This window comes from Phoxinus phoxinus (assembly GCF_949152265.1).
Source record: "Phoxinus phoxinus genome assembly, chromosome: 12".
Classification (NCBI taxonomy): Eukaryota; Metazoa; Chordata; class Actinopteri; order Cypriniformes; family Leuciscidae; genus Phoxinus; species Phoxinus phoxinus.
Genome location: NC_136887.1, coordinates 28,011,484 through 28,031,351, shown reverse-complemented (window position 1 = coordinate 28,031,351; position 19,868 = coordinate 28,011,484). Strand labels below are relative to the sequence as shown.

The following is a 19,868-nucleotide window of genomic DNA, read 5'->3' as shown; positions in this document are numbered from 1 at the left end:
GAAGAACGCAAAAGCCGAATCCTGGACATTTTGGGCGACATCAAAATACTCTGGGCAGACGCACGGAGACTCACTAGTAGCATAGCCTTGTTGTTTACTGCGATCTCTTACCGGTAGGCGTGGCCTCCTAGGGCAGCGAAGCAAGTGCATTCTGGGAGTTGTTGTCTTTCATCCCCATAAGCCAAAAATACATTTTCTGGCTTTTCTCAGTCTAGAAGGCTCCAAATTCAAAAATAATTTCACATTTCTTCTACATAAATGACCCATTTTAAATACACATTCATCTTTCCAGAGGTGAAGTGTTCCTTTAAGATAGCTTTTGTGAGGAACAGATTGAAATTTATTACTAGGGCTGCACCGATATAAAAACTTTGGCCGATACCGATAATTATTTATATTTGAGAGCCGACAACCGATATATTGACCGATAAATCTAAATCCAAATTTTTAAATAATTTTGGAGAGCCTGATTACAAAAACAAAAGTTTTACCAATAAAATCCATGTCCCAAGCATACAATTATAATGTTCTCATTATAATTTTATATAGCCAGTATGACAGATTTGCGCTGTGTATGTTGTACTTCACTTCAAAAAAGGAAAATACAGTAATTCCAATCATATTTCAAGCAATTCAAAACCATCAGGGCGAACTGAAGCGTCTCAGCTGAAGGAAAAAAAAAATCTATTAATTATAGGCTTTAATATATCTGCCAAATTTTACTATCGGGCCGATAACGTATTTGCTGACACTGGACACTTTTGTCTGGAAAAGAGCATTTGTTAAAAAATCTTTTGTGTTCCACAGAAAATATAAAGTCAAACTGGCTTGAAACAACATGAGGTTGTTAAAGGATGACAGAATTTAAATTTTTAGGTGAACTGTCCCTTCAAGGGTTTGAAACTGTGGAATATGCCAGATTGAACAGTGATTCATGTCCTAAATGTTTCAAATGCTTATTGGCTGACTGCTGAGAGGTTTGTGGTTTCTGTTGACGTCATTCTGGGTGAGACAGTAGAGCGTCTCACATGGTCCCGCCTACTAAGGCTGAATGTCCACGGATCATCGGACAGTCTTGTGTACAAATCGATAGGTAATACATTGAAGTACCAAATGATTCTTTAAATAACTATGAAAGTCTGTGTTATTTGTGTACCATATTGATATTCAAAAAAATCAAACGCTGTAAGACTCGTCTTCACTGGTCCACGTTCTCAGTGTATGTCCTCCACAGTGACTGATGAAGTTTGACTGGGAAACAATGTGTTTGTAGTCCTTTATATGCTTTTTTTGCATGTGTGGTTGAGCAGCTTTACACATATCTGATCGAGGCTCAGAGGGCAAAAACCGCTGAGTGAATCCTGATTCTTTCTTGTCAGTAGTTCATACTGAAATCTCATAGGTTGTTCCTCCAACACCAGTCACTTTCTTCACCCCTCCTGCAGGTTTGTGTGAGTGGGCGTGATGATTGGCCACGTTTTGTTTAAAAGTCGAGCTGAATGGTTGGTGGGAGGGGGAAAAAAGAGAGAAATGTAAAAAAATTAGATAGGATGCATGTGGAAAAGGTAATATAGCCAAAAACACCTTAGATGCACTGAAAGTGTTGTAGGAATATATTAAATGTAACAGAGACAAAGCAAGCAAGACACATTTACAAACAAGGTTCCAAGTCAACATTCAGTTACAAGCCAATTTTTACCATAATAGCTCAATGGTGACGTTGAAGTCATGTGACCATGGTGTAGTTCATTTACAGTCTACGTTTAGCTTTTTACTTCTGCCGATTGTATTTAGGCTTAAAAATTCATAAATGCTGTGTTCATTTGTGATTATTATCATGATGAACAAAATGTGTATGAATCAGAAACCTTTGTTGTACACAGCTTATTTTCTGCAATGATAAAAGCCAATGAAAAATTCCTATTGTGTTTTTGGCAAGGGAACCAAGGTGACACTAACTTCCGTGCTGCCTACAAAAATTCATCATCTCTGCAGAACTCTATTATAATATTCAGAAATTGCTGCATTAAGATTTTAGAAAAGCTATTTGAACTACAACAGCAGTCTAATCCGCCTTGATAATGTCAGACGAAAAGGAAGTTGTTTCAGAGGTAGAAATGTTAAATATTACGGTTTTCCAATATGTTGACTTTTAAGACATAAAAATGAGCAAAATAAGACGAACCTTAGCACAGAGACATAGTCATCCTTGTGGCCACAAGGCAGGAGGAGGGAGGGAGGTAGAGAGCAGACGAACGTAAAGAAAGAGAACAGAGAGGGAAAAAGGACAGAGAAAGATGGAGGGTGCGTACAGAAATTTGAGGGACCGTAGAGTGGCCATGGGTTGCAGGAAGAAAGAGACAGTGTTACTGAACAAAGAGAAGAAGAGAGACCAAACCAAATGAATACAATCACGAACACTGGACCTCGATGTTCTACTTGACCATCACACACACACAGGCGTGCAGGTTTTTTGGGGGGGCGGGGAAAGAGAGAGACGGCTAAAATCTGCAGGCATTACTCACTTCGGCATCGGAGTCCCGCCCCCTGATGTAGAGGGGCGGTGCTGTAATTCGGCGCCACCTCCGTAGGACAGTGATTTGCCCAGAGGTGTATGGCCAGGGGCAGGGCCAGGAGGAGGGGAGCCCAATGAGCGAGCGCGAGGAGAAAGGGGTGGAGCTCGAGAAGGGGGTGAGCTTGTTGGGCGCAGGAAAGCTCTGTTGGGGGAGGGTCTTAGGGGAGCAGGGCAGGCCTGGAGAGAGCCCTCCCTCTGCTGAGCAGACAGGAAAGGGGACGTGTACCCCAAAATATGCGGGGGCCCCGGTACTGTGCTAAGAGAGTTCGGAGGGTGCGGTCTGGGCGGGGAGAGCTCATGAGCAGCAGACTCAAACTCTGGACTTTCGGAGGGCGTCAGCAGGCTTTCGTATGACAAGCTGCCGTTGCGTGTCTGATTGGCTAAACTCTTGTAGCTAGTGGAGGTCGTACCCTCAGAGATGAGGGGCCCAAGGGCATTGTGGGCCGTTTGGGCAGAGCGAAGGCTTGAGGAGCAAGAGGCTGCTGCTGATTGGAGGAGGGTGTCTGTAAAAGAAGGGTAAGAACGCCCGCCAAACGCAGAGGCCCCACCCAGCCCCCCCGAGCCTGCTCTACCCCCCTCCCCTCCCCCACGGCACCCTGCACCCCCTCGGCTTGACAAACTGGGGTCTGAGAGGTAGCTGGGCTGCCCAGTGGTGACGGGGACAGAGGGAGACTCGGTCATACTGTTCCCTCGACTCATCTGAGAGGAAATAGAAAGACAGAAAGTGTACACCAAACGTTCCTGACAGCTGAAGCATCACCGAAGAGATGAAGGAGGACACACAACTGAAAGTTTGAGCAAACCACACTGTATAAAAGGGACGTACGGAGTCCCTAAGGGGACATTGGAGATTGTAGGAAAAATTTGATTTAAATGCTTATGCATTTGCTTGGAAAACTTTTGCATTCTTGTGCAAAGTTTTGCGTTCGACCACATTGAAAAGCATATTTCAGAGCTTTTGAGAACAAACCGTAATTTATCGCAAAATAAATCTTATATCTGAGATTATTTTACATAATTAAACAGACTGGGGCAAAATACAGTCACTGCAAGTTTAAAATACTCGAAATAGCACATTATAAAATGCAAAAATTTTGCAAGTTTGCGAGCAGATGCAAAGTGTCTCAGCAAAATGCAAAGGTTTTTGTGAGCGAACGCAGAAGTGCTGAAACGGGTTTTCTTCCCACCTCATATTTTGTCCCACCACCATGTCCCCTTGGGGGCTCCGTAGGAACGTATGGAGGCACAAGAATTATGTTTAAAACATCGAGGAGGATTTGACACTAGATTCATGCCATTTTTTACAGAATGGATGATGGAAAGGAGTCAAGTTATGCTTCAGAATGAGGAAAACGGCAACAGGAAAGAGTCCAGCTTGAATAAAACGCAACAACTGCAGTCTCAAAATGACAAAACACACCATAACAGACGACTCACATTTAAACTTACTCGCTCACTGACTGCCAGTGATTTCAGATAATCAAGAAAAATAATAAAAGAAAGGATTAACAAAAAGGGGGGAAATGCAATGCAAAGTGCATCATGGTTGTCTTAAACTAAAAAACATATTTGACAGTTTCTGTACCTGAACTTATGTGCACTCCACTTAGACTTACCTTGCTGGAATGTGTGGAGGCCGTGTGGTTTTTTCCTGGGCTGCTGTAGGCCGGCCTATATTTATACAATGAAGGTGTGGGAGGAGTCTCGTTCAGCAAGCTGCACTCTGATTGAAAGAAAAGATTGATATAAAAATTTATATTTTTTTCCTTCAATCTTTACTTGACTTGACCTCATTGGAAAAAGTAATATTACTCATGATCTGACATCTATGATGCATGTGCACTAACCTTCATTTTGTGTGTGAGGCAGCCCAGGGTATCTGTGCTCTGGTTTGGGTGGTGGAGGTGGATCAGCATCGGTGGACTGACTCTCCATTATCTCCAGACTACTTTTAGACTGAAGTACACACACACACACACACAGAGCAACTCTTATAAAAAATAGCCTGTTCATCTAAAGGGTTTTTATGAATCTACTCTTAACAGAGATCTTTAGCATTGTACGTCAATTACTTTCAAAAAGCAAGTTGATCATTTCAGCTGTAGAGAAAGCTACAACAAAAAGACTAGAGCATGACAAATATTAAATAGTGTCAAGTTTGGACGTAAGAATGGAATGGAAAATGATTTAAAAAAATATATTTTTGTGTTTAAATGTTAGAAAAGCAGAACCAATATTTTATATTTTTGTATTCATGATTTTTTTTTTTGCACAGCAGTATCCAAATAATTACTCCATCAAATTCATTGTGAATATTTTAATTATTATAATGCATTAAATAAGCAATTTAATGACCACTTATTGGCGGTCCAACAATAATAAAAAACTAATTTAATATAAAAGTCCAAATATGGCTCAAAAACACTTCTCAAATCATTATCAATCAATGTCTAATTATGTTTCGCTTTATGTTCTGAACTTCTGTTACCAGCACAAATCTCTAAGTTGATCTCGTATAGTTTATCTATTATATTATATTTATTATACATTACAGACCTACTCCGTTTGGAAAGCACTGTGGCTGTTAACCATGAATGAAAAAAGTAGTGGTTGACTGATATTGTTTTTTTATATATATATTTATTTTAATAAATTAAAAATAAATTAAAAATAAATTAGAAAATACATCTTTAAAATAAACATGCTTATACTTTAGATGGCAATTTATTGAATCTGCAATCCTTTTACAGTATTTTTCACGAATAAAGTAATTGTTTAAAAATATATGAATATGTGAATAAAAAGGAAGTAAACACTGTAACAGGGCACTCAGTAATCTGGTAATTTTGTGCGCACTGGTAATCATATTTTTTCAAATAAAGACAAGGTAACGCTAATTGTACATACAGCACACAGTGAAAACGATATGAATATGACACAGTGGGCAACTGGATATAGCACAGCATATTTTAAAATATAGGATTTAAAGTTTTTCAATCGCGTCTCCTGTGAAGCTGATCTTCTGTGCGCATTCACTCTATTCTCACGGACCGACCGTCACTCGCAATAACATGTTTATGCAGGCTACAAATGCACACTTCACAAGATATCACAGCTGGATTCGATTTTGGTTTGTGAAATTAAATGTTTATTATATATTCAGAGATTTGTTTAAATGATGTAGATGGCATTTGCTGAAAGTTGACGGTAAATGAGAAAGACTGATTGTTTGCCTTTTCTGTAACAAATAATATAAAAGCAAACGCTTTACTTTTTCGCATACTATTTATTTTCATTGTTTACCAGTTCTGTCTAACAAAGTATTAGATATGACTGACAGAGTTCGTAAACTAATGAAGACGGAGAATGTGAGTGAGCGCTGTGTGATCAGGCTCTGCCGTTCTCTTCTCCAGGCGCTGGTGTTCTCAGCGCCGCCCGTCAAAATAAAAGTCCCGCTTCCAACACATCGGCTAATCAAAAAACTTATCGTGTGTGCCAAATATCTGCCATGGCGATATATCGATCGACCACTAGAAAAAAGGAATGATAAGATGTTTGTACCTGCTGGATGCCATTATCCAGGACTTTAGCAGCTAGCTGGGCTTCAGATAAAGGTGGCCGCAAAAATGGTGGCTGGACCTGAAGAGAACGAGGCTTTCGTAAGCGACCAAGATACCTGCCCAAAAAAACATTTACATACAATTAGAACTTAATTTTCAACAAAATCTGCAAAACACATTTTTATTTGTAAGGAAATACGTTTTTTTTACCTGGGAGCCTGCGAACTACACAGCACGTATCCAATGTTTTTCAAACATCCGTGTGTAAAGGGGTTAACGCCGCCTCTGAACTTCCCGGTCACCTGAGTGTGAAGAGAGGAAAATTTAAAACACGCCCTTGGAAATCAGGCAGAAAAATAACATCATTCTGTTCGACTAAACACATACAATGTGGACAAAAGACACACCCGAACACACACACAGACACACCTGTTCATTGGTCGTTCTCCCTCTGGCTACAAGAACAACATGGAACCCAGTGAGTCCCGCAACCGGGACAAAAAACAGACCAGCTACACACATCACTGCCATACTGAGTAGCGTGTTAAGGATACCAACAGAACAAAACAGGCTGATGTGTATTTATGTGCACATGCGTATGTGACTGCATTATGTGTAAAGGATACGTGACTCCAGCGTTGACCTGGTCTAGTTGTTTAGTGTGATGGAGGATGTATAGCAGACTGAAGCCAAACACATTCATAATGTGAATAGTGAGCGAGAACAGGAACAGAAAGAAATAACGATAGTTCCGCCTCCCAATGCAGTTGTTCACCCATGGGCAGTGATGGTCAAACTCCTAAACACAGACACACATGCATACACACATTCAGACAATAAAAAAGAAAAAGACAAAAAAGTCAAGACTATAACCGAAAAACTGAAGACTTTGTTTATTTAGTGTGAAACTACGATGAATATGTGAGTACCTCCACACAGTTGTCACACACGGAGCAGTGTGAACAGCGCGGTGGTCTGTAAAAGCGGCACGTGGAGCACCACTTCATCCGCACCTGAATGCCCCTCACATCCACCGTCTTATAAAGCGGAGCCCGGAAATCATCCTCTTTATCCTCATCTTCCTCAGCTGTAAGACATGTGCGCACACGTCACAGGTCAAACACAATAAATACTGTCTAGGTCATACTTTCCCAGCAAAAGACAAATTAAAGGAAATTATAATTCACATTTAGAAAATCAAGCCTTATTTTAGCATTTTGCTTATGATACATGACATTTTCTATTTTATATATATATATATATTATCAAATTTGTAAAGTAAAGTACACTAGTGTTAAAAGTAGGGATGCACGATATATATCAGCCACCATATTGGTATCAGCCTATATTATGTTAATTTTTAATGTTATCATTATCAGCCTGATAAGACATTTTGGCCGATATATTAAAGCAGATAAATAATGGATTATTTCCCTCAGCTGAGACACTTTCGATGCGTGCGCAGTGCGCACTGTTCGCCATGATGGTTTTGAATTGCTTGAAATATGATTGGAATCACTTCAAAAAAGGAAAATACAGTAAAGTGCAACATGTGCAGTGCAAGTCTGTCATATAGGCTACATAAAATTATCATGAGAACATTATAATTGTATGCTTGGGACATGGCCTTTAATGGTGAGACTTTTGTTTTTGTAATCAGGCTCTCAAAAATTCCATAAAAATGTGGATTTAGATTTATCCGCCAGTATATCGGTTATCGGCTTTCAAATATAAAGAACTATTGTTTATCGGTGTCGTATCAAGGTCATATCGGTGCAAAAGTTTGGGATAATAAGATTTTGTTATATGTTTTTGAAAGAAGTCTCACCAAGGCTGCATTTATTTAATTAAAAATACAGTAAAAACAGTAATATTGTAACCCCTTTGATCGTGAAAGTGAAAGCGCCCTTTCGGTCGTATTGAGGTGCCCCTTATATCCAGATGCAGCCACCTTCACACAACTAAGCAGGATTTACTCACATTTTCTCAATGTAAATTACATAAAAATAAACTGAAGTGCGTACCTCTAGGAAAGATGCCGGGGTCCATGAATGTGGCCATACAGAAATTGGCCAGTGTGAAGAGGAAGACCACACCATTATAGAGCGGAATGATGGAGGAGATCCGCTCTGACAGCCACGGACACCTGCACAGAGATTTCTCTCATTACACGTACAGTAATACTGAGACACTGAGTTTCTGAATTAATGCATTTAGGTTCTACTCACGTGAAACAGAGAAACAGTGTAGTGGACCCCACAAGGAAGGCGGTTGCTGCTGACACAGGCACATAGCGACTGGGGCGGAATGGGCGGGATGGGGAGGGGTCTCCAAGAGCCCCGCCCACACTGAGACCCACAGGCATTTGGAGTAAAAAAAAAAAAAAACTGGGGAACAGGGGAAGCTGTCAGAGAGAGAAGAAAGCCTGTCTCTCACCTGAGTGAGGATGGTGTGTAGCTATGGCCATAATAACTTAAGTGAAAATTATATAAACAGAATTATGTTCTCACAAATCAAGGTGCATGTCTTTCCTAAATCAAATGTTAATGTAAAATAGTGCAGATGTTTTTTTTACACGTCTGTGTTGATACATAAAAAATAGACTCAATTTATATACATAATTTGCGATACTACGACTTTACTGTAATACAAAAATAGCTCTAGTTTAATCAAAAATAAGTTCATATGGCTTGAATGTAACAAGATTTGGTCATTAAAAGGAAAATCAAGTGACAGCAAAGCTCTTTTAGTGCAAATCTCTGGTAAGCCCCATGTTACACCAAAAAGAGCTCAAAGGAAGCAGCAATTTGAGTTTAGCCATTCATACAGTATATCGCTCAGAGACCAATCTCATATCATCACAGCAGATGAGCGCATGCGGGTATGATGTCAGACTACAGAAAGAAAAAAGGTTTTGTGTATAAAGGTATACAATGAAACAAAAAGTATGGAAAAAAAAAAAAAAACCTGTTTCTACAATCTCAATGGGAGTCTGGATTCCCCCTGGAGCAGTCCGTCTAAGAAAAGATTGTAATTACTAGAACAAAATATAAAACAGAGCTCTTGATGTCTTGTGCCCTAAATGAGAGCTCATTCTCCACTCTTCTGGGGTGATCTATTCTCACACTTCGATAAGAGACAAACTGACTGAAAAGCGAGCAGAAAAACACAGTTTCCCAGGTCGCAATCACACGAATCTTGCAAGTTTAGATATCCACATGATAACGTGGCAGAGTTGTTTTTCAGAGGTTCATATGAAAAAAAGCAACGCCCGCAGCTGAGTGCGTGTCCACCACAGCAATTGCACGCAATCCGTATATGTCCAGGGTTGAAAACTCCAAGTCTTGGTGACACATGAGTGTGCAAAACCATTTTACCCCTGCATAGTGTCCCATGAGGCCTTTCTTTCCTCACATGGATGACACTGATGAGTCTAGAATGCTGCCCTGCTCCTTTCTGATTCCTTAACAGGCCTGAGCGGTATCTATAAGAGGAGATAATAAAACATGTAAGATGTTAACTCATGACCTGATCTTACAGATTCTTGACAGTCTCCATACCGGTTCCATTTCATTTACAAGCAGCTCGTATCAAATGAATGATCACATGAACAAAGCGAAACAATTTGTGAATTGTGAAACCTACATGTGTACACAGACACACACATCATGTTGAAACCTGATCATGCTTTTGCTGCTCTGTCACAACTTCTGACTCACCAGGAAAGGGTGTGCCTCTTTTTTCCTGTATTCTCCACCAGGTTTTTCAAAGTTATTTTGTATACAATTCCCCCCAAACCCATCCCCCTTTTACAATCCCCCTTTTCTCCTTGGATTTGCTGTCCCACTGACCAGGCAGTGACCTTGAGCCTTGCAAACACAAGCCTTATTACACGACTCATAATCTTCTTTTCTTGAAGCTACTTCTGCTGTCTTCACAGTAACACCTGAAAAATTATTCAGTTCATTTGGGAATTATATCTTGATTTGATTGATTAATTAATAAACATGTTAGATCATAATCTGACCATCAACTTTTAATCAATAATGAACTGGATGATGGATGTTAGATGATATCTGACCAGACCACATAATCAATAATAAACGGGAAAATTATGTTAGGATGTCACTGACCTACAACCGTCAGTTTAACAATTAAATAGTCTTGTAAAACAGTGACTACAATGGTTTTTCACCGGGTAACTTAGCTGTAATGTTTACAATACAGGTCCAGTTTACTATAGATGCACTTCGAGGAAGAGAAAATCTACATTTAAAATGTTTTGAGCTGTCCACCTACCTAGACCTTGGCTTAATGTGTGCATTGCACACGTTTGAATAGAACTGAAATGCATAAAATCGCTGTCTAGGTAACGTTAGGCAACTCATTATCGGGGATCGGACGCAGTCATTCACAACAGCAAAAACACAAACTAAACTGGTGAATTGAGTACCAAGTATTACCTAAATATCAAAACAAACCATTTCAAACATAAAACCAAAATTCAGAGTAAAAAAATCCTACGGTTTTCTCCCGTGTTCGTAAGCTTATCACCTCAGCTAAGAATATACGTTAACTTAGTCATCCAAAATACTCCCTTTATACAGTAAAACAAGACTTCAAAACACAGAACGAATGCATATTGATTAAGTAGTAGCACAAATCACTTATAAACCACAGTAAAATACGAGCATTTAACTTTTCACATCGTGTTTTGCCTTCTGTTTAACTAGGCCGTAAAGTCAAGCCTGGGACTCAATTTGTTACAGACTCGACTGAAGGAAACTGAAACGCGGTGCTATTGATCCGATTTCAAAACAGAGCAAAAGCAAATAGTAACTTGAGCCTAAACGCTTTTAAATAAATAACACATCTATTATGAATGACATCCACTGGTATATACTCACTCTGTGTCGTATATCCCCACTTTACGTACTTTAACTGGATGGCGTTTATTCACACATCCTGTGATTTGGAGAATCGGTTTCTCTTTTGCATTCTGGCCCGGGTTAGCGGTAATATCTGATGGGAGAGGAGCTTCAGCTCTCTCTATCCGCTCTCTCCCTTAATCTCTGTCTTTCTACGGCCTGGGAAACGGCTTTTGATCTGTGTATACGCCCGGGGCTGAAAACTCCCCAAGTCGTTTATCCGATGCAGAGTCTGATAAGCCAAAAATAAAACCCTTAACAAGGCATCATCATCATCTTCTTCTTCGTCCCCAGCATCATTTAGGGACACCGGCATAGGACATCCAGACTGAGATCCGGAAGAGATTCGTGTCTACACCACACACTATGTAGCATGTCAAAATAATAATTGCTCTATTTGTTTGCTCAAAGGATGTAATTTCACTTAAGAAAAAATGGCATGCAGAATAACGTAATCAAACTGGTTTTGGTTTGTTTTATTGCATGTTCAGAAGGACCTATAAAATTGCAATTGATTTTAGTAAAAAATAAAATAACAACAGCTTTTACAAATGTACAAAATTATTAAAATGATCCCTTTGAAAACCAAACATTGCTACAAAAACTTTTATGCTTCTATTTAAGGTCGATGAAGCGAATGTCCATGATGAGCAGAGTGTGTCGTGGCAGCGGTCTGGGTGCCGGTGAGAGTACCGTCATCACTTGAGCTTGTGTGTCCACCGCTGTCACCACTATAAAGCCACACACCGGACTCTCTAGAATCCCTCTGCTCTGACCCGCACCCACCTCGGTTTCATCCTCCACCGAACTCACACTCAGCACGTGGTGGGTCAAATCCCTGCCGGGGCTGACTGGGACGAGTTTGAGCTGGGTGTCGTCCTGAGACATACCTAGAGGGAGGCAGGAGTCTGGGATAGAGGGTGCACCAATCTTGTAAATGCGCACATCTGAAAAGCGCACATCATAGGCGTGAGGGTAAAAGGAAGTTCCACGGAAACCATAGAAGTATTCCCGGATCTTTTCATCCCGTGACTCTCGCCGGCAGTCCTTGGAGCGTTCCACCACGCCACCGGATTTTGGCAGAAGGACGACACGTACAAAGTGTGGCAGGTCACGTTTAAGCTCATTGTAGAGACGCTCCTGGTCCAGGACTAGAACAACATCCACCTGGAAGGCTGAAGCACAGTGGACCAGTGCCTGGTAGCCTGAACCTTTGACCCAGCCACATGTGTTGATTATACAGCCACCCACACTAGCTTTGCGGTTCACTTCGCAGCGCTGGGAAAACACTTCTGCAAGGCTTGAAGTTAGCTACACACAAAGAGAAAAAGAGAGACATTCATTATAACACATTATTTTAATTAGTCTGGATGATGCATAGTGAACTTAACATGAAACAGCATTCACAACCTCTTCATTTAATCTGACATAGACTACCGTTGAAAATTTTGGGGTCGGTAAGATTTTTTCATGTTTCTGAAATAAGTCTCTAATGCTCACACACAGGCTGAATATTATAACAAAACTATTCTTTAAATATTTATTCCTATTATGGCATAGCTGAACTTTCAGCATCATTACTCCAGTCTTCAGTGTCACACGATCCTTCAGATATCATTTTAATATGCTGATTTGCTGCTCAAGAAACGCGTATTACTATTATAAATGTTAAAAACAGTAGTGCTGGTCAATATTTTTGCTGAAACAGTGATACATTTTTCTGGATTCTTTAATAAATAGAAAGTTCAAAAGAACAGCATTTATTTGAAAAACGTAAAAGTCGAGTGTCAATTTTGATCAATTTAATGCATCCTTGCTAAATAAAAATATGCTAAATATAATAATTACTGACCCCAACCTTTTGAACAGTACTGTATTGCAATCAGACAGTACTTAACAAAAAAGATATTACACAAAAATATGAATACAAATATTAAAAAAAGAGAAAAAGTACCAGTATACAACATTAAATATCGATTAAGTAGGCTACTATTCATCAAAAAAAGACTGACTTTTAAATTAGGAATAACATGCACTAATGGACCAAGCACCATAAACCAGGAACGTACATTAAACAAGTTAATGGGTTAACCATTTGATTTCATGTTTTCTTTAACAGTCCTACTACTTAAAATCTGATTATTGTTACTAAACTCTTTCACCCTAGTAATTCTGATACTGGTTCTCTGAAATAATCATAAAAAATTAGCACAATGTCACAATGCAACCAGTGAGTACTACTTTTCCCTCCGTTACTGCTACAAAAACTGACTTTGCTGTTTCTGCATCAACAATTACAGAAGAAAAGTGAGACTTTATAGCTGCGTTTAAGTGAAAGATAAATGCACTTCTCATTATTATTGATTAAACAGTGTCAGGATAGTTTGGGGCCAAGATCAATCTTCTCTAATAATTTATGGCCCAAAGCTCACTCAGTGTATCACTGAAGTATAAAGACAACAACCCTTAAGTGCAACTTGGCCGTTACCTTGTTGTAAAGTTTGATGTTTGTTCCTGGTGTGGTGGAGCCAAAGTGAAAGACAAGCGGAGCCTGCACAGAGAAGCCTTCTTCTACATCAGCAGGACGCTCAATGCACAGAGCTGCCATAGTTCCAGGCACAGAGACCTAAAGACAAGAACAATTAAACATGCATATAGCGTTTCATTTCTTACAATTCTGTAATGTTTAGCAGATCTGCATTGATCCTTCAGGCATCCTTTACTCACGCTGCTCTGGCCGACATCCAATTCTACCAGCGTAGGTCTTCGTCCCAGTCGTACAGCACAGTTCAACAACACTCGGCATACTGTTGTCTTTCCCACATCAGTTGGTCCGACTACCATTACCTGTGAAAACAAACCCTGCTTAACCACAACTTAACCACATATATAGTCACACAGTGAGAAAAAGGAAATCCTGTATAGAAAATAAAAGATGCATCCAGATGCATTGATTATTGTTTTATCATCATCGCAGCCCTCTGAATCGTAATTGTAATCCAATCAAATTGCGAGGTGCCTAAATATTCCCACCCCTAATATACTCTACAATTGTAGTGCCTTTGTCTCCTTTGGCTTGCTTAGTTGGGGACACCATTATATGAGAACTGAACGATGACATCACTGTTTTCTCAGTGAAAGAAACATTTCTTATTATCATTGATGTTGAAAACAGCTGTACTGCTTATTATTTTTGTTGAAACTGTGATACTTTTTTCAGTATTTTTTACTGAACAGAAAAGGAAAATTATCCATTTGAAATAGAAATCTTTGGTAACATTGACTTTACTGTCATTTTTGATCAATGGAATTCTTTTTTTGCTGAGTAAGAGTATTAATTTCTTTCAAATAAAATCTTACTGACCCCAAACTTTTGAAATAAATTGCCTGTTAACATACCCGAGGGCCTCTCTCATTGTCTTTCTCCGCTTGACGTCTCATCTGCTCTAGAGCTGCATGGGTGTTGAGATACAGCATCATGGGTGTATCTTTGGACACATAAGCCACCTATATTTATGGAAGACAGACATGTTTGAATGGATTCTTCGTTCCTTGTCATTATAGCCTCTGACATCATATTAATCCCTCTCACCTCTGTCTTGCCTGAAAGTGCCACAGTGCAGCCATGCCAGGTGAACACAGCTATCTTAGAGCCAGGCCCGAATGTGTACTTCTTATTTCGGTTCAGCTCGGATCCGAACACCTCTGCCATACCGGAGAACAGCTCGAGATGGACTCGTTCTCCTGCTTCGACCTCAAAACGCAGTTCAGTCTCTCTCTCCAAGTCGAATCGTGTGCCTGGAGTCCCAGAACTGCCCGACGAGCTCAGGCCCTCTTCGGCTGACTTTTCTGGGGCTTCTGTAGTCATGGCTGTGACAGAGAAAGAACTAGAATGTTACAAATTTGCGCGCTACTTGTATTCTTAAACCCATGAGAAGATAACAAATGATTGCGCTATACCTGTTTAAATTCGTCCCCTCTGTGAAATATTTTGTGTTTTATTAGAATTATGTCACACTGAATTAGCTTGTTACCGTTTGCCCGTTGGGCTTTTGCAAATACTATTTTTAATATATCGCAACGTGTCTACACTATTCCAAACAACCACTGTTCAAACTACACCTCGTTATTTACAAATACTCGCAGATTTCTTTCCTACAGACCAGAGTGTTGTCAAACCAACATACCACACTGATGAAGCCGTGCCGTGTCGCGTGTTGATGATGTCATGCGATGGTTGACCAATTACCAACATTCTCAACATACTAGATATGAGACTACAATTATTATGTTTTAGATGATAGTTTATCTCATTTATTGATTTTCACAAGGCATTTGATACCCGCATATATCATAACTTGATTGTTTTTTGGGGTTTGGCAGTTATTTTCAAAAAGCTATCCAAAGGATGTAAGTTACCAGTTCTGTAAAATTAGCAAGGGGGACTTCTGGCAAATTTGAGATATGGTTCGACACAAACTGTACCTAGACAGAGCCTACAGAGCTTGTTTTAGTTATTACCCTTTAAGCACCAACTTGACTGCAACACTGTCAATACTTTCCACACCAAAAGGCGGCACTGTCCGTCTAACTTTCACAGCATTATTCAACACTTTTTCTGCAACATACATAACCCGCCAAAGTCTTCAGTCTTCACATGTTGCGGGCTTGCGGCAATGGCGACTCGGGCCAAATCAGGTGCGAAACACTGAAAACGTTTAAATGTTATCTTGAAACTAGAACAGATTACTTTAATCTTTAGTGCAGCGCTTTGCATTACCAGGTTATGAATGTTCGTGTTTGTCAGGTGGGTTCTGTATTTTCAGTGGGAGTCAAGGCGGTTGTGTTAGGTCACAATATCAGGCAATATCTCTTTAACAATCCCTCAAATTTAAGATCGTTTAATTAACTTTCGAAATAATATGAATGCATATCTTGTAGCCTACCCAAGAATAGCCTTGGTTGACTGATGGTTTGTTCACAACTGATGGGATGCAGATTTAAATGTCCTACCTATATCCAGAACCGATTTTTAAATCGCTTTATTTTTGTTTTTGACACCATATTAAATAATTACAACTATGATATATAAATTTTGTAATGTGTTAATGACGCAGTATGCAAAGTGGATTTGTAATCAAAATGGTCACAAATGCATTTTTGTCTTTGTTTAGGCTCAATATTGTATTGATTACCACATTATCTTGATCTATGCAAACTAAAAACACTGATCCACCTAAATGTGCAGGTCGTGGTCGGAAGCGTAAGGCTGATGTAGATTCAGAAGCAGCTGCAGTGGAAGAGAAAAAAGAAAAGCTTGATGGAGCAGAGAAAAAAGATGAAGAAACGGGACAAAGGGTCGTCATCGAGCATTGGTGAGAAGAGAACACATGGCTAGTTATTATTTCTAGGCGAGTTCATGCTGTTTACACTGTATAATAATATTTTGTGCATTATTTACAGGTGCTTTCACTGCTTTGTTTTGCTAGTTTGATTTTATAGCCATATTAAAATAATAAATGTATTCAATCAATTGTAGAGTTTTATATTGTGTCCTCTTATTGTTAGAAAAAGGAAACTCTCAAAAAGGTAAAATTTCCCCTTAAAAATTACTTGCAGGTGGCAGATATTGCCCTTTAATAATAAATAAATTAAAAGTTCTTACACCGTTATAAGTAATGTTTATATTCTTGCTGTTTTACAGTAAAAGCTGACGAGTCTACGGGCGGAATGCGGAAGGTGTGCGTGAGGCACTTGCGGCTTCGCACCCTGAACTTCACGTGGTGCTCAATCCAGAGAAACCTCGGCGGAACAGCTTTGAGGTCACACTGATGGAGGGAGATAAAGGTAAGACTGGCAACCAGTATCCATACGTCTTTTTCTGATGCCATTGAGTAACAAGATCGTACAGCCACAATCTATGGATGTACAAAGAATTATTTACACATGCTACCTCTGCATTTCTTTCTCCTGAACAGAGACTGTTTTGTGGTCTGGCATTAAGAAGGGTCCTCCACGCAAACTGAAGTTTCCCGATCCTGCTGAAGTGGTGTCTGCCCTGAAAGAAGTGCTGAAGAGCAAGTAGAAGTTATAAGGAGACAGGTCGGAAGATTTTTTTTTTTTTTTTTTGCCACTAACTTGGTTTTAACATATTATAGCTTTATAAATGGCAATAACGTGTTTGTTTTTGTTTTTTTTCTAATCCATTTTCTCCCTCTAGTCAGTCGTCTTTGTTCCTGGACATTGGATGCATAATGATGTTAATGGACTAATGGGAAAATCTCCCCGTCTGTTTTCTGATGATCAGCTCTTTTGTTCTGACTGGATAATTGACCTTGCCTGATTTCTTCTGTTGAGCTCTTATACTCTTCTTCATGTTCTGGTTTGACATGACTAGTTTCTAGATTGCTGTTACCTGTCTCTCTCTATAGACTCCATGTTATAATTTGGCAAATCACTTTTTTTCCTCTTTCTTTTTTTACTGTTTGAATACAAATAAATCTTGCTTGATCTCCCTTTAATCTGCATCATTGTTAATCTGTGACGTGTTGGGGAAAGTTACTTTTAAAGTCATGTTACAATATTGCATTATTCCCTAAAAAAAGTAACTAATTGCTTTTCTTAGCTACTTTTTATGAAAAAATAATACATTACATTACTAGAAACTAATACTAAGTATTAATAACAATTTCTTTTTTGGGCAAATGTAAAGGCCCTTTCACACCAAACGTGAAGTGAATAAGCCTCGGACTGAAGGACATGTCAATCACAATCTGGACCTAGTTTTAGAAAAATATTGCTTTTTAACTTACCAGGTATACAATTCCTTTATCAGCATTATGACTTCCTGATCATTTGTGCTTTCAAGAAGCAAGTATAACAAAAACACAGCATCAATACAGTTTAAAGAAAACTTTATTGTCAAAAGATGGTGTCTGCTATAAGCAGTAAGTGCTGTTTGTTATAAGACTAAATCGACTGAGGACATTATGCTCCCAACTGCTCTTCTCCAAGTAAAGCTGGAGTAGAAACCACAGCCTTATATCAAGCCATACATCCCTTTTCTTTATCCGAAGGTAGTGCTGTTCCAAGCCACATTGGCTCCATCCATATCAACAAAGTTTATATAGATCCTGAAAAGCAATACAAGAAGTTTCAATAATCAAACACTACACTACATTTGACACGTACTAATCATCCATAATATGAACAGCAGATCTTAAATTTAATATAAATGCATGCATAAGCATTTTAACAACTAAAATTAATTTTAAATTTGGAAGCTAACGCTTTATTTTTGCACAACATTGTTAAATGTTCTTCTGGTAAAAGAGAGTTATATTGTGTGGATTTACAGGTACCTGTCAGGTGAAAGGCCAAGGTGTTTGTTGAGCAAGCCCATAAGAAGTTTGGAGTATTGCTTATTTTGCACGTCCCCGATCTTCCCTATGCTGGTGAGGGAGCAGAGCGCGCAGGGATCTCCTTTTCCACCGAACATCATCATCTGATCCGGGATGATGTGTATGGCAATATACTATCACATATCAATACAAAGACAGACAAGATTAAACCGTTAATAATTCAGAACTTTTGAAAGAAAAAAGAAAAAACTTTTAGTATAGTGTGATTTAAATGCATATTTGGTTTATTATAATGTTGCAGCAAAACACTGAACTGAAATACACAGTAATTTAATACGAGGGATCGTATTAGTAAATATCAAAACAGCTAAAAGTGCCTACAATTGGATTTATTGGAACGTTTTAGATTCATGATGTGATGTCACTGAGGTAACGCAATAATAATTGCGTCATGACGTAAACGAATCACTGAATCTTTTTTTATCTGGTTCTTTGAAACGTTCGAAAGTATAATTCAAGGAAATGAGTCTGACCCATCACTAGACTAGCTTAAATCTAAACAATCAATAATGATACATAGACTGCCTATGTGTCTTTAGGGTTGAAACAATTTTAATCCAATGATGAGTTAAAGCTAAGAGGATAACGGTATGTTTCGTTGACTCGTAACAGTAATTAGTCCCTCATTCCATGCAGACTGATATGCAAAGTCAATGCATATGCAATGCAACATGTTTGTTTGTTTTTAAACATGAAAAATGCAGTCTGCTCACCTGCGCGGGTTTGCCCATCGCTTTGGCGAGCTCTTGCGTGGCCTCCGACAGCAGCTCAGCAGGAACCGAGTCCTTTGCTACATTTGTGTTCACCACGAACATCGGCATGATTGCAACGGAGAGACAGGCAAACACGTAACGTTACTGCTAAATAGTGCAAGGTAGAAGGACCAACGCCTTCGGGAATGAGTCCAGATGTGAGTCCTGGTTGAATACGGCAAGTAACCACGATGCCAGTACTTCTTATAGGCTACCGTAAAACACCGTATGACACAAATAAAGATTTGACTGTGTAGATCCCTTGCATTCCACTGTTGCTCGAACTCCGAGATGCTCAAACTGTCATCTTTTCTTTTTTGGTTATAATTGAAAGTTTAAAATAACTTTTTATTTATTAATTTTATTTAATGTTTATATTTTTATCAAATGCTGAAACATCTGTTTTAATAATAATACACTTTTATTTTATAGCATATTTTATACGAGTAATGCAGCTCAAAGTGCTTTGCAACAAACAAAAAAGGGACAAATTTCGTATTTGATTTTTTTTCTCTTTTATGTGTTTTGATTTTGTATGCATAAATGTATAATTGTCAATATGTTTATTCAATGGAGAGAAAAGAACTGCCAGCAGGGGCTAGCTGCAAAAGCTATCCAGCTATCATTGACCC

General features: G+C 39.1%; 4 protein-coding genes across 6 annotated transcripts; 1 reads left to right on the top strand and 3 right to left on the bottom strand.

The window, feature by feature from the left end:
- Window positions 1-1,140: 1,140 nt before the first annotated feature.
- Window positions 1,141-11,185, bottom strand: zdhhc5b (zDHHC palmitoyltransferase 5b). Of its 2 annotated transcripts, XM_079630645.1 has the most exons (13): window positions 11,043-11,185; window positions 8,364-9,619; window positions 8,160-8,281; window positions 7,065-7,222; window positions 6,762-6,934; window positions 6,565-6,667; window positions 6,346-6,437; window positions 6,137-6,251; window positions 4,423-4,531; window positions 4,192-4,298; window positions 2,526-3,274; window positions 2,186-2,208; window positions 1,360-1,495 (listed from the first exon to the last, which is right to left on the bottom strand). In XM_079630645.1, the coding sequence occupies exons 2-12, from the start codon at window positions 8,498-8,500 to the stop codon at window positions 2,187-2,189; spliced, it is 1,887 nt and encodes a 628-aa protein (XP_079486771.1). In that variant the 5' UTR covers window positions 8,501-9,619; window positions 11,043-11,185; the 3' UTR covers window positions 1,360-1,495; window position 2,186. The 2 variants fall into 2 exon arrangements, with proteins under 2 accessions (XP_079486770.1, XP_079486771.1); XM_079630644.1 differs by lacking the exon at window positions 2,186-2,208 and having other exon boundaries at window positions 1,141-1,495.
- Window positions 11,186-11,365: 180 nt separating this feature from the next.
- clp1 (cleavage factor polyribonucleotide kinase subunit 1) lies at window positions 11,366-15,607 on the bottom strand. Of its 2 annotated transcripts, none has more exons than XM_079630651.1 (6): window positions 15,251-15,607; window positions 14,656-14,933; window positions 14,463-14,570; window positions 13,791-13,910; window positions 13,552-13,689; window positions 11,366-12,374 (listed from the first exon to the last, which is right to left on the bottom strand). In XM_079630651.1, exons 1-6 carry the CDS (start codon window positions 15,291-15,293, stop codon window positions 11,679-11,681), a joined length of 1,383 nt encoding a protein of 460 aa, XP_079486777.1. In that variant the 5' UTR covers window positions 15,294-15,607; the 3' UTR covers window positions 11,366-11,678. The 2 variants fall into 2 exon arrangements, with proteins under 2 accessions (XP_079486777.1, XP_079486778.1); XM_079630652.1 differs by having other exon boundaries at window positions 11,421-12,374; window positions 15,024-15,269.
- selenoh (selenoprotein H) lies at window positions 15,593-17,584 on the top strand. The gene is made up of 5 exons (XM_079630662.1): window positions 15,593-15,761; window positions 16,312-16,438; window positions 16,768-16,910; window positions 17,042-17,165; window positions 17,284-17,584. Exons 1-4 carry the CDS (start codon window positions 15,740-15,742, stop codon window positions 17,146-17,148), a joined length of 399 nt encoding a protein of 132 aa, XP_079486788.1. The 5' UTR covers window positions 15,593-15,739; the 3' UTR covers window positions 17,149-17,165; window positions 17,284-17,584.
- A 376-nt stretch (window positions 17,585-17,960) lies between these two features.
- On the bottom strand, window positions 17,961-19,501 carry mif (macrophage migration inhibitory factor). The gene is made up of 3 exons (XM_079630663.1): window positions 19,198-19,501; window positions 18,425-18,597; window positions 17,961-18,196 (listed from the first exon to the last, which is right to left on the bottom strand). The coding sequence occupies exons 1-3, from the start codon at window positions 19,303-19,305 to the stop codon at window positions 18,130-18,132; spliced, it is 348 nt and encodes a 115-aa protein (XP_079486789.1). The 5' UTR covers window positions 19,306-19,501; the 3' UTR covers window positions 17,961-18,129.
- Window positions 19,502-19,868: the final 367 nt, after the last annotated feature.

Bases quoted from the DNA above. Each gene is read 5' to 3' on its own strand.
- clp1 (XM_079630651.1), bottom strand. From the start codon at position 15,293: ATGACATCATCAACACGCGACACGGCACGGCTTCATCAGTGTG. The intron at 13,911-14,462 runs GTATGTTAACAG...TTGTTTTCACAG, and splicing joins ACAATGAGAGAGGCCCTCGG to GTAATGGTAGTCGGACCAAC. The intron at 12,375-13,551 runs GTAACGGCCAAG...CTTTGTGTGTAG, and splicing joins ACATCAAACTTTACAACAAG to CTAACTTCAAGCCTTGCAGA.
- mif (XM_079630663.1), bottom strand. From the start codon at position 19,305: ATGCCGATGTTCGTGGTGAACACAAATGTAGCAAAGGACTCGGTTCCT. The intron at 18,598-19,197 runs GTGAGCAGACTG...GATATGTGATAG, and splicing joins CGATGGGCAAACCCGCGCAG to TATATTGCCATACACATCAT. The intron at 18,197-18,424 runs GTACCTGTAAAT...ATTGCTTTTCAG, and splicing joins CTTGGCCTTTCACCTGACAG to GATCTATATAAACTTTGTTG.
- zdhhc5b (XM_079630644.1), bottom strand. From the start codon at position 8,500: ATGCCTGTGGGTCTCAGTGTGGGCGGGGCTCTTGGAGACCCCTCCCCA. The intron at 6,935-7,064 runs GTACTCACATAT...GTCTGTGTTTAG, and splicing joins TGTGTGACAACTGTGTGGAG to GAGTTTGACCATCACTGCCC. The intron at 4,299-4,422 runs GTTAGTGCACAT...TCTTTCAATCAG, and splicing joins GCCTCACACACAAAATGAAG to AGTGCAGCTTGCTGAACGAG.